The following is a 15,174-nucleotide window of genomic DNA, read 5'->3' as shown; positions in this document are numbered from 1 at the left end:
TTTCACCGCCAAAGAGCTAACCCCAAGAGACCCTTGCAAATAAGTCTTCACAGTTGCTGCTTAATTTCAAAGTCCAAACGGATCCATCACATGGTTTGGTAAACTCACTGGACTAACAGAGCCACCCACGCATGGCCAGTCTACAGCAGACAGGCCGTAGTCTGATTTACCTCGTGTGTTTTTACCACCCTCTATCAATCCGCGGGTTATTTTCCAGGCACTAAGACTAACCCACAGTGTAGTAGACTTTTTCTTTTAACTTTCCTAGGGCACTGGAACATGCAACAGACATCTCCTTTCCCCAACACGACGACTTGTTCCCATCCCATGTAAACGCCTCCAATTGGGTAGACCCTGCCATTCCACAAGGAAAAAAGGACAGAGGTTCCAAGATTCCATCTATCATGATGGACCTGGACCACTAGCTAACTCATGTTAGGTTCGCCTTGTGTGTGCATGTGCCTCTGGGATCAAACTTCAGACTTGGGTTTAACCGACACTGCCACATGTTAAGTGTCTGACGTTACAGGGTAACTCACATGCTTAATTCACTCTTCATTCTCACTACCAACCTTTTAGGTTTTCATGTGTTTCCAAGAGAGCTTTCTTTCTATTCTGAATTCTCTAAGGTAAACTGTCCTATTGCTCAACGAAACATAGCCAATGCCATGTCTTAGGATTGTCTTTTCTGTTAGGCTCAACAAGTCAATAGCACCTTTCCATGAAGTTAAATGCACAACATTTCCCTACCGAATTATCTCAAAAGAAAAGACATTGTAGCATAAGCATCATTTCGCGTGATCCTAATATGTACAAATATGTAGAGCATAAAATCAGTCTAGCTTTTTACTCTTCATAGCAGTACACAGCGAATACGGCAGTGACAGTAGCAGAGGCCAAAGGTAACATACTCATTATGTCAGATCCAAGACTCATACACGATATGAATATCAAATCTCCGAGCGAAAAAACCTCACCTAATTGAGTTTGATATAACAAAGAAAATCATAATATTAAGCAGTATTCTACACTTTTGTTTAGCTAATGAAGCAGACTCCTACATGGTTATTGGATAACCACACTTCATCTAATCAGATTGTGCAATAGACAATTAGCAAAAACATTGCTAGTGCAATGAAGCCATGGGAGAAAAGTCGTTGGGCATCGCTTAAGAAGAATGACAAGTGTGACCAAAAATTAGTTTGGTTTCATGCCTGGAGGTCGATCATGGAAGCCATTTTCTGGGTGCGACAACCTATGAAGACATACAGGGAGCAAAAGGACCTGCATATGGTGTTCATTGACTGGAGGCGGCCTACGATGAGATACCGCGGAATGTCATGTGGTGGGCCTTGGAGAAACACAAAGTCCCAACAAAGTACATTACCCTCATTAAGGACATGTAGGATAATTTTGTGACAAGTGTTCGAACAAGTGATGGTGACACTGTTGACTTCCCGATTAAAATAGGCCTGCACCAAGGGTCAGCTTTGAGCCCTTATCTTTTTTGCTTTGGTGATGGATGAGGTCACAAGGGATATACAAGGAGATATCCCGTGGTGTATGCTCTCTGCGGATAATGTGGCTCTAGTCGATGATAGTCGGATGGGAAATTAATAGAAAGCTAGAGCTATGGAGACAAACCTTGAAATCCAAAGGTTTTAGGCTTAGTAGAACCAAAACCGAGTGCGGTTTCAGTACTAGTAGGCACGAGGAGAATGAGGTTAGTCTTGATGGGCAGGTGTACCTCAGAAGGACAACTTTCAATATTTGGGGTCAAAGTTGCAAAAGGATGGTGATATTGATGAAGATGTGAGCCATCGAATCAAAGCCGGATGGATGAAGTGGCGCCAAGCTTCTGGCGTTCTATGTGACAAGAGAGTGCCAAAAAAGTTAAAACGCAGGTTCTGTCGGACGGTGATTCGACCCGCAATGTTGCATGGCGCTGAGTGTTGGCTGACTAAAAGGCGGCATGTTCAACAGTTAGGTGTAGCGGAGATGCGCATGTTGAGATGGATGTGTGACCACACAAGGAAGGATCGGGTCCAGGATGATGATATACAGGATAGAGTTGGGGTAGTACCGATTGAAGAAGCTTGTCCAACGTCGTCTGAGATTGTTTGGGCATATTCAACGCCGGACTCCAGAAGCTCTAGTGCATAGCGGACGGATAAAGCGTGTTGATAATGTCAAGAGAGGTTAGGGTAGACCAAAGATGACATGGCAGGAGTCTATAAAGAGATATCTGAAGGAGTGGAATATCACCAAAAGAACTAGCCATGGACAGGGGTGCCTGGAAGCTAGCTAACCATCTGCCAGAACCATGAGTTGGTAGCGCGATCTTATGGGTTTCAGCTCTAGCCTATCCGAACTTGTTTGGGACTAAACGCTTTGTTGTTGTTGCTGATTGCTAGTGCAATATGCATTTAAAGATTGTATTGGTGGATACGCTGTACGCTTACAGCAATATCGTATTTTTTGTATCATTGCCTGTTATTGGCCGTTCAGTTCAAGCAAGAGGTGATTATCCTATCATTATCATTTCATTTCAGGAATCCAATGCTATCAAGAAAAATACTTACGGAGAACAGGTGTTAAGTTGTGGATGGCGTGGTAAAAGATATGGAACAGGAGTTCCACACAGCACATGCATGATACCAAAGAAAATGAACATGACTGACGCGCACATGCTATTGACAGAGACCCCACATATCTGTTTTGCATAATAAGACGTATGCCGTGACATAGTTATCTTACAGAAAAAAGATCAAAGTGGTCTTCTTTTGATCAAAGCACTAATCATTGCAATCTGAGAAGGAGACACATATAGAGGTATGGGTGTATGTAATGAAGGAACGTTAATGACGGAGAGGAACAACCCCAGCTATCTAGGTAGCCTGTAAATATTCAACCAATATCTGTGATGAAACAAAATATATATTGGTGTTACATGTTGCATATGCTCAATAAATACTAGACTGGGAAGTTCAAAGCTACTGTAGGAAACGACAAGTAAAACTAAGGCATGAAATTCACCTTTTCTACCAAAATGGCTTGGAAAAATGATCAAGCCACTCTTCTCAGTCTTGGGGAAAGGCCACGCTGATAATGCCCGAAATCAAACCTCTTCAAAGTTTCTCTTGCGGCTAAGTAGTAGTTTTTGTGAGTTCCTTGTTTTGATCCCCAGCCTAAACATCAAGTTCGCCGGTAACTTCGGTTTTTCTGAGTGTAAATTGCACTTTTCACTAATGCCTGAAGTTTTCCTTTTCATGTATTCAGCGGATTGCGTCTGAACTGTGACAGTACAGGCAGCAGTATTAAAATTTGAAACTCAATTTAAAAGATCAAACAGAAGATTCATTACCCTGACTATTGCAAGGTTTAAGTTATGCTATGCTATCCAACAGCTTCATGAAGACTACATGATCATGAATAGAACGTGTATTCACTCTTGGCGTTGTTATTTCTCCAGTTAAAGCAGGAACAGTTTCTCAACACATAATTTACACTATTCATGGCATTACAGAACTGACCAGAACGCTGTGCAGATAATGACTTGGCCAAGGTTTGGAGTCCTCTTATATCATTGACCTTGTTCTTCTTCAGAGTCGAATTAGTAGAGTCCAAGTGGCTGGGGTGAATGTGCACAAGAGCATTTGCAAAAGCCTAGAAGTACATTAAAAAAGGTAACACATGTAACAGATGAGATTAACAATACAATCAGGGGTCATTCAGAATACAAAGTTGCAGTTCAAGCAGCACAATACACTTCTCCAGAATATTTAACCACAAAGAGCTGATCAGACTGACATGCTAAATATCATCAATTGACGAGACTGTATCTGATTTTAACTGATAGAGGAAACAGACTAAACAATTCGGTCAATGTCGTTCTCCGGAATGATCTATGTTTATATGTGCTCAGTTGTACAAAGTACAAACAACACCACTATAAATAGCACAATCATCAAACACCTGTCATCACCTCATTCAAAGTAAGTGATAATAGGGATGCATTTTCATTTGAATAAGTTGGTCAGTTTTCACTTTCTGGTTAAGACTAAGTTATAAGACTAACATGCTGAGGTATTAAAATGTTCAATATGTCAGTAAGGCAGTGCATAAAATTATTATCCCCTGGGAGATTTATTTCTACCAGGATTAAGCCATCAGTTTTTGTCATGCCGAAATTATACCACATCACCAGTTTTATTATCAGAGAAAAATTATACTTGAAAGACAGCATCACTCTATCCAATAATCAGAATCTGTTCCAGTCTACATTTCATTTTTAAGCTAGATAGCAATGTAAAACAGACAAGAGTGCAATGCAGAGAAATACTTGCTAGCTCTTGAGAGATCAGGTTATATAGAACCAAGAATATGTTTTATGATCCGTTACAAGTTGACCACTTCCTTGAATTATGACAATATTTCTGAATCATGTTTTTCGCCAACACCCTGGACCATTAGTAGTACAAGCAAATGATGCTTGAGGTTAACTCTGTATTGCTTTTGGACAAAGCTAGAACAAAAGCCAAAATGAGCTGTTAAGCATGAGTAAGACTCTGTAGGCAGGGCCTTAAGCAAAATTTGGGCCTAAGGACATTCAAACTACTAAGACTAACTGCAGTGATAAGTCAATGTAATAGGGTAGGGATTATAACCGTACAAGGAAGAATCACCGATAGACTGAAGATAATACGCAAGCAACACCAACATCTTAGGCTATTTTCAGTCAACTAATACATGACAAGTGAAGAGATGCTACAGCACAATCAGACTGTGGACTACCTTGGAAGCAATGGTGTAGAACCCATTATCAAGAGAGTCCCGTGCAAAGGTTAACCATTCTTCATGGAACACATGCAGATCAAGGTCGTCGGAGTATTTGGCCTCTCGCAGAACCAGCGCCTCATATCTCATAGCAAGGCAGCTCTGGCAGTATACGTTAGAACAATTAGTGAAGTGACAGTGAACAAAATGAAACACAGTCTGTTACCATCCAAAGAGCTACGATGGCACTATCAATTCCCAAGAAAAATAAAGAATAAACCGGTCATCATTGATAAATGATCTGTGCCGGGGTGTATACTGAACTGAAGCACTGAAACAGCATCATAAATCGAACCCTGAAACTGCACCCCAGATCACACATGCCGCAGCACACGCTTATACTGAAACTGCGTCACAAATCAAACCCTGAAAAACTGCATCCCAAATCACTGCATGCCGCGGCACCCTCCATACTGAACCGAAGCATTGAAACTGCACCCCTAAATCAAACCCTAGAGCGAAAACAACAGGGTGCTGGACCACACAGTGTGCGCAATTTGTCCTCACCTCGACATCTCCCGAGAGGGCGAAGGCGCGCGCGAAGAAGTCGGCGACGGAGAGCCTCGCCCCGTCCCCCTCGACCGCAGCCGCGGCGCACGCCCCGGCCACGCTCTCCCGCAGAAGTTTCCGGGCTGCCGAGCGCGTGCTGAGCAGCGCCGCAACGTCGCCGCCGGCGGAGAGCGCCGCCTCCAGTACCCGGAGCTCCTCGTCTCCGAACCTGCGCGATCGACGCGGGGAGAGGTTGAAATGGGAGGTTGTGGAAGCTGGAGCGGGAAGGCGATGGAGCGCGCGTGCGTGCGTACCTGTGGTGGGAGAGGCGGGAGGCGAACAGGGAGAGGGCGTCGGTGATGGTGCCGCCGCCGTGACGCTGGTGGGCTGTGGTGCCCTCCTGCTCCATCGCCATACGCTTTTTCGTTGTGGTGGTTTGATTTGATTTGAAACTCTCAGGTCGAAGTTGGCAGGTACAGTATTTATTCGGCCCGTTTAAGCTGCTTTTTTGAGACGGTATGATATGCTGAATCCGGCCCATAGGCACTTCCATGGCAAATTGTTTAGCTTTATTTTTTTCTTTTTTGCGATCACTTTAGTTTCTACTCTTCCCCCAAAAAAGAAAACTTTACTTTCAACCCATTATAAGGGCCTACTTGATTCGCACAGTTTTTAAAAACACGAAAATAAGAAGAGCGTAGCATTTCACTGTCGTGATATATTGAATCTTATAGGAACCGAAAACACTGAAATATGCAATGTAAGTTGCTTGATTGCCTAACAACAAAAATGCAGGAATTTTTTCAATAGCATTAGGTGTTTGACATAGTTGTTGTAAAAACAAAGAAATTTACAGCGGCAAGCGCAGTCAGCAATCTTCAAATCATTCAAGAAACAAAAGAAATTTGCCATGAGGTTGGACTCAACGAAAATTTCTCATGATGCATTTGCATAATAGATGGTACCCATGTGACTGCTGCAGTGGCAGATATCACAGGTTGCATCATACAGGGGTAGAAAGCACTCCACAAGCGAATGTGCTTGTTGCTATTGTCTTTGATCTGAAGTTCACATATGTGTTAGTTAGCTGGGAAGGATCAACCCATGATGCTAACATTCTTGCCGACAGCATGGCTCGACTTGATGGCATTAATATCCCCGATGGAAAATTCTACCTAGGAGATGCTTGCTATGCATGTCGGCCTAGCGTTCTTCCACCCTTCAGCACAATGAGGTACAATATGAATGAGTTCTCTTGAGTAACTATCCTAGGACTGCACGGGGATAGTTCCATTTTAGACACTCTAGCCTTAGAGTTATAGTTGAGAATGCATTTGGAGGTCTGAAGAATAGATTTAAGATCCTTGACCAGAAGTCATTCCACCCTTTCCCCTCCCAGGTTAGGCTTGTTCTTGCATGTTGCATCCTTCATAAGTGGATCATATAATGGTTTTGTGATGAATTTGTGCCAGGAGAGGAAGATGTGATGGTTGTTGATGATGATGATACTCCGGCCATGGTGTGGACTCATTTGACAATTAAGCTTGGAAGAGCAAAAGGGTTGGAGTGGACTGAGGCAATGGGCAAACAAAGGTAACACAAGGATCTGATGAAGAAGAAGCAACAGTAGAAGATTCAGGAGTAGCAGAGGATGCATCAGCATCAGAGGAAGATGCAACAACAGAAGAATAAACAACAACATGAAGAAGATGGGAATGGACTTCCCCCTAGTTGGGCACAGATGAACTTTCCCCTATTGAGCCATATGGCTGTTAATTTCTACTGTAATTTGTTAGTATCTAGGATGAACTGCCATTTCTTTAATAGCTGACTGAAACAATGATTTATTCAAACTTCATATGTTAGTGTCATATGTGGTAAGGTCGTCACTAGTGAGAAGAGGTGAGCACAATATAGTCCATGCACAACCAAACACCGCGTAGTACATCAGCCCAGCCCAACGCAAGCCATCAAATGATAGGGGGAAATTGCTTCCCTAATGCAGCCAACCTACATGTAGGGTGCCAACCTACTCAACCACTCCCAACCGAGTCACAAATGCAAAAACCCAAAAATGATGCAACCTATCAAACAGGTCCTTGAATATGGACTTTGATCATTACTTCGTGACTTGTGAAGGTGTCAGGGGAGAGGCTAGGCTGGCGTGGCTCTCGGTGTATTGTTGTGTTTTCCCTTTGGATCCTCCTCGGATGCACGTGGGGTGTTTGTGGGCTAGGTTATATCGTATAGTGCATGAGTGGGGTGGTCTACTTATCGTTTTCTCGAATTAAATTGCCTTCTTTCTTTCATGGGGTCTTAAGGTGGCTATTTTTTGTGTGGATTTTTTTATATGGGGACAAAAGGAGATGCAGGACGGATAGGCCAAACTATGGCTTTAGAACATCTATAGTCGGATTTGGCAAATCCGGGCCCCTAAACATCTGCGGACGAGTCGGGCGCTACCCGGACAGCAGTGGATGACCCCTCATATGTCCTGCCGGACAGCCACACTACTCGTGTGTAAACCCTCAAATCCATGCACCTGGATCATATAGCATAATTTCATCACAATTTAACAATGCAATAAAGCAAAACAATTCACAATTCAACAATATGTACATGTCAAAATGAAATTCAACGTCCGGGCCACAGCTGGACAACGTGATGAATCACTCCCCAGACGCCATCCATGTCGCGTGCTCTGCCACGACCGCCGGTTGTGCCTTGTCCACCGCCTCATACTCTCTAGCATGTTGATCTTCTTCTTCCTCCTCTCAAGCTAGTTCTTGCCTTCCTCATCCAAGAGGCTTGCGTCCGCCAACATTATCCTCGAATCCTCCCTGTCTTGAGCAAGTTGCAACTTATCCTTCTCAAGCTCTATTGATCCAATACTCCAGGCCTTCTCAAGCTCCCATTTGAACATGCATCTTTCTTCTCCAAATATGCCTTCTCCCTCTTGATTTACAACTTTTGTTCTCAGTTTGCAACTTGTTGCTCACCCTCTCCCGGTTCCAATTCATCCTCTCCTTTTGCACATCCAACATGCACTCACATACCTCTCTCTTTCTTGTTCTCCCTTGTGGAAAAAAGGCCCGTCCATGTGAGGAACACTTTTGTCATCGCGGGGTCATGGGCAGCCCTCCCCTTCTCCCATTTGTTTCCTGTCACTTTTCGGTTATTCATTGGCACGGTGACTCGGCAATTCTCCCCAATAACTTCTTCATCTTCATCATCCAATCCAATTGATTGGTTGGAGCTTAAGCCCTCATTTTTCTTCAATCTCTTGTTTCCGGCTTTGAGGTCTTTTCCACAAGTTGATTCCACTTTGCTTAGACATTCAATTTCATCCAACAATGACTAAAATGAAATGTTTTCTCCTTAGTTTATTGGTAAAAGTGGACACCAACACCATCTATCAATCAATAAAGTAGTCATGATAATCTGGCAAAAATAGCAATTCAAATTATGATGAAGTGAAGCAATTCAACTTATGCGACTTTGGACTCTAGTCCCACTTTGATCCCAGCAAGCACGGAAGCATAGTGGCCGACAAGTTGTTCACGTTGTCTTGGATGATGGACCATCTATCTTGGAGAGAGGCAACATTACTGGTTGTATTGATAGGATACAATTCCACGTATTCCTTGTGTTCGTGATAGTGCTTATGGATCTTCTCTAAATACATGTTGCCCTTTTGCTCCATGCCACATATAGGGTTCATGCTTGTGGTCAACCAAGATTTCACCGACAGGACATCCTCAAATGTTGTGAATGTCGGACCTCTTTCCTTGGGTATATTTGCCTCTCTTTTTTCTTAATGTGCGATGTCCCCCCAACATCAAACCTAGGACAATTTGGATCCTCCAAGTCATATTCCATAGGGTCCCTAGGCTCTTGACCCTCATTGATCATGTCCAACATGAAATTCTACTAAAATGATCATGATTCCAAATAAACTAATGGAATATGCCACTAATTGATTCAATGGCATATGCAATTAATTGATCCAATGACATAGCGAATATAACAAACGAAGGGATACAAAATGGAGCAAACTTTGTATCATTTCCTGCTAGGGCATTCTGTCGAATAGGAGCTGGGGAGACTGGCCGCACAGAGCCGTCCGTGCTTTTCCACGTCCGTTGGAGTTGCGATGAGTCACACACCTCGTCGTCTCACGCCTCTATTTGCGTAAATGCATCTGGAATCGCCCAGTTGGCCGTCGGTGTTGGGGAATGCAGTATTTTAAAAAAAATTCCTACGATCACGCAAGATCTATCTAGGAGATGCATAGCAACAAGAGGGGAGAGTGTGTCTACGTACCCTCGTAGGCCGAAAGCGGAAGCGTTTAGTAACGCGGTTGATGTAGTCGAACGTCTTCGCAATCCAACCGATCAAGTACCGAACGCACGACACCTCCGCGATCTGCAGACGTTCAACTCGGTGACGTTCCTCGTATTCTTGATCCAGTTGAGGCCGAGGGTGAGTTCCGTCAGCACGACGGCGTGTTGACGGTGATGATGAAGTTACCGACGCAGGGCTTCGCCTAAGCACTATGACAATATGACCGAGGTGTAAAACCGTGGAGGGGGCACCGCACACGGCTAAAGATCAACTTGTGTGTCTATGGGGTGCCCCCCTCCCACGTATATAAAGGGGGAGGGAGGAGGAGGCCGGCCAGGGTTGGCGCGCCCAAGGGGGGGATCTCATACGTCCATTTTGCATCATGATTTTATATCGATATTTATTGCATTATGGGCTATTATTACACATTATGTCACAATACTTATGTCTATTCTCTCTTATTTTACAAGGTTTACATAAAGAGGGAGAATGCCGGCAGCTGGGATTCTGGGCTGGAAAAGGAGCAAATATTAGAGACCTATTCTGCACAACTCCAAAAGTCCTGAAACTTCACGGAAGACGTTTTCAGAATATATAAAAAATACTGAGCGCAAGAAGTTCACCAGGGGGCCACACCCTGCCCACGAGGGTGGGGGCGCGCCCTACCCCCCTGGGCGCGCCCCCTACCTCGTGGGCCCCCTGGTGGCCCTCCGATGGCCATCTTCTGCTATATGGAGTCTTTCGATGAGGAAAAAATCATAAGCCATCTTCTCAGACGAAACTCCGCCGCCACGAGGAGGAACCTTGGTGGATCCAATCTAGGGCTTCGGTAGAGCTGCTCTGCCGGGGAAACTTCCCTCCGGGAGGGGGAAATCTTCGCCATCGTCATCACCAACGCTCCTCTCATCGGGAGAGGGCAATCTCCATCAACATCTTCACCAACACCATCTCCTCTCAAAACCCTAGTTCATCTCTTGTATCCAATTCTTGTCTCCAAGTCCGGGATTGGTACTAGTAGGTTGCTAGTAGTGTTAATTACTCCTTGTAGTTGATGCTAGTTGGTTTATTTGGTGGAAGATCATATGTTCAGATCCTATATGCATATTAATACCCCTCTGATTATGAACATGATTATGCTTTGTGAGTAGTTACGTTTGTTCCTGGGGACATGGGAGAAGTCTTGCTATTAGTAGTCATGTGAATTTGATATTCATTCAATATTTTGATGAGATGTATGTTGTCTCTCCTCTAGTGGTGTTATGTGAACGTCGACTACATAACACTTCACCGTTATTTGGGCCTAGAGGAAGGCATTGGGAAGTAATAAGTAGATGATGGGTTGCTAGAGTGACAGAAGCTTAAACCCTAGTTTATGTGTTGCTTCGTAAGGGGCTGATTTGGATCCATATGTTTCATGCTATGGTTAGGTTTACCTTAATACTTTTGTTGTAGTTGCGGATGCTTGCAATAGAGGTTAATCATAAGTGGGATGCTTGTCCAAGTAAGGACAGTACCCAAGCACCAGTCCACCCACATACCAAATTATCAAAGTACCGAACGCGAATCATATGAATGTGATGAAAACTAGCTTGACGATATTCCCATGTGTCCTCGGGAGCGCCTTTCTCTATATGAGAGTTTGTCCAGGCTTGTCCTTTGCTACAAAAAGGATTGGGCCACCTTGCTGCACTTTATTTACTTTTGTTACTTGTTGCTCGTTACAAATTATCCTATCACAAAACTATTTGTTACCACTTATTTCAGTACTTGCAGAGAATACCTTGCTGGAAACCGCTTATCATTTCCTTCTGCTCCTCGTTGGGTTCGACACTCTTACTTATCGAAAGGACTACGATAGATCCCCTATACTTGTGGGTCATCAAGACTCTTTTCTGGCACCGTTGCCGGGGAGTGAAGCGCCTTTGGTAGGTGGAATTTGGTAAGGAAAATTTATATAGTGTGCTGAAATTTACTGTCACTTGTTACTATGGAAAGTAATCCTCTGAGGGGCTTGTTCGGGGTATCTTCACCCCGACCAGTAAAGCAAAGAGTTGCTCCTCAACCTACTGAACCTACTGAAAATGAAAATGTCTGCTTTGAAATTCCTTCGGGTATGATACAAAAACTGCTAGCTAATCCTTTTGCAGGAGACGGAACAGTGCATCCTGATGAGCACCTAATATATGTGGATGAAGTTTGTGGATTTTTTAAGCTTGCAGGTGTACCCGGAGATGTTATTAAGAAGAAGGTCTTCCCTTTATCTTTGAAGGGAGGTGCATTGACATGGTATAGGCTATGTGATGATACGGGGTCATGGAACTACAAACGGTTGAAATTGGAATTTCATCAGAAGTTTTATCTTATGCATCTTGTTCATCGCGATCGCAATTATATATATAATATTTGGCCTCGCGAAGGAGAAAGCATCACTCAAGCTTGGGGGAGGCTTAAATCAATGTTATATTCATGCCCCAATCATGAGCTCTCAAGAGAGATGATTATTCAAAATTTATATGCTCGGCTTTCTGATAACAATCGCACCATGCTCGATACTTCTTGTGTTGGCTCTTTTATGACGAAGACTGTTGAATTCAAATGGGATTTATTGGAAATAATTAAACACAACTCTGAAGATTGGGACCTCGACAAAGGTAAGGAGTCAGGTATGACACCTAAGTTTGATTGTGTGAAATCTTTTATGGATACCGATGTTTTCCGTAAATTTAGCACTAAATATGGACTTGACTCTGAGATAGTAGCTTCTTTCTGTGAATCTTTTGCTACTTATGTTGATCTCCCCAAGGAGAAGTGGTTTAAATATCATCCTCCCATAGAAGTAAAAGTAGCTGCACCTATTAAAGTTGAAGAAAAGACTATCACTTATAATGATCCTATTGTTCCTACTTCTTATGTTGAGAAACCACATTTCCCTGTTAGGATAAAGGATAATGCTAAATCTTCAACTGTGGTTCATAAAAGCAATATTAGAACATATACACCTCCTGAGCAAGTTAAAGTTGAACCTAATATTGCTATTGTTAAAGATCTTTTGGCTGATAATATTGATGGGCATGTTATTTATTTCTGTGATGAAACTGCTAGAATTGCTAAACCTTGTGCTAAAGATAAACCTAGACCTGTGGTAGGCATGCCTGTTATTTCTGTTAAAATAGGAGATCATTGTTATCATGGCTTATGTGATATGGGTGCCAGTGCTAGTGCAATACCTATTGGCCTATATAGAGAAATTATGCATGATATTGCACCTGTTGAGTTAGAAGATATTGATGTCACAATTAAACTTGCCAATAGAGATACTATTTCACCAATGGGAATTGTTAGAGATGTTGAAGTCTTGTGTGGGAAAACTAAATATCCTGCTGATTTTCTTGTTCTTGGTTCCCCACAAGATAGCTTTTGTCCCATTATATTTGGTAGACCATTATTAAACACTGTTAATGCTAAGATAGATTGCAAAAATGATGTTGTTACTATCGGTTTAGATGATATGTCTCATGAATTTAATTTCTCTAAATTTAGTAGACAACACCGTGAAGAAGAATTACCTAGTAAGGATGAAATTATTGGTCTTGCTTCTATTGCCGTACCTCCTAGTGATCCTTTAAAACAATATTTGCTAGACCATGAAAATGATATGTTTATGAATGAAAGAAGGGAAATAGATGAAGTATTCTTTAAACAGGAACCTATTCTGAAACACAATTTACCTGTTGAAATCCTAGGGGATCCTCCTTCACCCAAGGGTGATCCCGTGTTTGAGCTTAAACCGTTGCCCGATACTCTTAAATATGCTTATCTTGATGAGAAAAAGATATATCCTGTTATTATTAGTGCTAACCTTTCAGAGCATGAGGAAGAGAGATTATTGAACACTCTGAAGAAGCACTGTGCTGCTATTGGGTATACTCTTGATGATCTTAAGGGCATTAGTCCCACTCTATGTCAACATAAAATAAATTTGGAAGAAGATGCTAAACCAGTTCGTGATCATCAACGACGGCTGAATCCTAAAATGAAAGAAGTGGTAAGAAAGGAAATACTAAAGCTCCTTGAGGCAGGTATAATCTATCCCGTTGCTGATAGTCAGTGGGTAAGTCCTGTCCATTGTGTCCCTAAGAAGGGAGGTATTACTGTTGTTCCTAATGATAAAGATGAATTGATTCCTTAAAGAATTAGTACAGGTTATAGGATGGTAATCGATTTCCGCAAATTAAATAAGGCCACTAAAAAGGATCATTACCCCTTACCTTTTATCGATCAAATGCTAGAAAGATTATCCAAACATACAAATTTTTGCTTTCTAGATGGTTATTCTGGTTTCTCTCAAATACCTCCCGCGGCCGAATCTAAAAGATTCCTAGAAGCAAAATTCAATCCGGCATAAATTTTTGTATAATCATCCACAAATTCAAACCATGAGTAGGGCAATTACGTATCATTAATTTCATTCTCTCCCAAGCTTGTGCAACATGTTCATGATCAAGTTGCTTAAAATTCATAATATCGTTTCTAAGAGAGATGATCTTAGCGGGAGGAAAATACTTAGAGATAAAAGCATCTTTGCACTTGTTCCATGAATCAATACTATTTTTAGGCAAAGATGAAAACCAAGCTTTAGCACGATCTCTAAGCGAAAAAGGAAATAGCTTCAATTTAACAATATCATTATCGACATCTTTCTTCTTTTGCATGTCACACAAATCAACGAAGCTATTTAGATGGGTAGCGGCATCTTCACCAGGAAGGCCGGAGAATGGATCTTTCATGACAAGATTCAGCAAAGCAGTATTAATTTCACAAGATTCAGCATCGATAAGAGGAGCAATCGGAGTGCTAAGGAAATCATTATTGTTGGTATTGGTGAAGTCATGCAATTTAGTATTATCTTGAGCCATCACGACAAACAAGCAAACTAACACACAAGCAAACAAAAAGCAAATGGGCAAAAAGAGGCAAATAGAGAAAGAGAGGGAGGATAGAGAGGGCGAATAAAACGGCAAGGGTGAAGTGGGGACGAGGAAAACGAGAGGCAAATGGCAAATAATGTAATGCGGGAGATAGGGATTGTGATGGGTACTTGGTATGTTGACTTTTGCACAGACTCCCCGGCAACGGCGCCAGAAATTCTTCTTGCTACCTCTTGAGCACTGCGTTGGATTTCCCCGAAGAGGAGAGGATGATGCAGCAAAGTAGCGTAAGTATTTCCCTCAGTTTTTTGAGAACCAAGGTATCAATCCAGTAGGATGCTACGCGCGAGTCCCTCACACCTACACAAAACAATAGCTCAATGCAACCAACGCGCTTAGGGGTTGTCAATCCCTTCACGGTCACTTACGGAAGTGAGATCTGATAGAGATGATAAATACTATTTTTGGTATTTTTGGTATAGAGATGCAAAGTAAAAAGTAAAAGCAAAGAAATAATAAAGTGATGGAGATTGATATGATGAGAAAGAGACCCGGGGGCCATAGGCTTCACTAGTGG

At 42.5% G+C, this 15,174-nt stretch overlaps 1 protein-coding gene across 2 annotated transcripts; it reads right to left on the bottom strand.

Moving 5' to 3' along the window:
- Window positions 1–2,627: 2,627 nt before the first annotated feature.
- On the bottom strand, window positions 2,628–5,771 carry LOC147971246 (protein DOUBLE-STRAND BREAK FORMATION). Of its 2 annotated transcripts, XR_015603294.1 has the most exons (6): window positions 5,640–5,771; window positions 5,344–5,554; window positions 4,795–4,938; window positions 3,534–3,666; window positions 3,037–3,294; window positions 2,632–2,918 (listed from the first exon to the last, which is right to left on the bottom strand). XR_015603294.1 is itself a non-coding variant. In XM_087522754.1 (5 exons), exons 1-5 carry the CDS (start codon window positions 5,738–5,740, stop codon window positions 3,119–3,121), a joined length of 765 nt encoding a protein of 254 aa, XP_087378880.1. In that variant the 5' UTR covers window positions 5,741–5,771; the 3' UTR covers window positions 2,628–3,118. The 2 variants fall into 2 exon arrangements, 1 of the variants encoding a protein (XP_087378880.1); XM_087522754.1 differs by having other exon boundaries at window positions 2,628–3,294.
- Between the last annotated feature and the right edge of the window lie 9,403 nt (window positions 5,772–15,174).

The sequence above is a fragment of the Triticum urartu genome, chromosome 5A (assembly GCF_056163025.1).
Source record: "Triticum urartu cultivar PI428250 chromosome 5A, HENAU_Tu73, whole genome shotgun sequence".
Classification (NCBI taxonomy): Eukaryota; Viridiplantae; Streptophyta; class Magnoliopsida; order Poales; family Poaceae; genus Triticum; species Triticum urartu.
The sequence above is the reverse complement of the archived record's forward strand: the minus strand, read 5'-3'. Positions and strand labels throughout refer to the sequence as shown.

Bases quoted from the DNA above. Each gene is read 5' to 3' on its own strand.
- LOC147971246 (XM_087522754.1), bottom strand. From the start codon at position 5,740: ATGGCGATGGAGCAGGAGGGCACCACAGCCCACCAGCGTCACGGCGGC. The intron at 5,555-5,639 runs GTACGCACGCAC...TCGATCGCGCAG, and splicing joins TCCCGCCTCTCCCACCACAG to GTTCGGAGACGAGGAGCTCC. The intron at 3,295-3,533 runs GTCAGTTCTGTA...GTACTGTCACAG, and splicing joins ATTATCTGCACAGCGTTCTG to TTCAGACGCAATCCGCTGAA.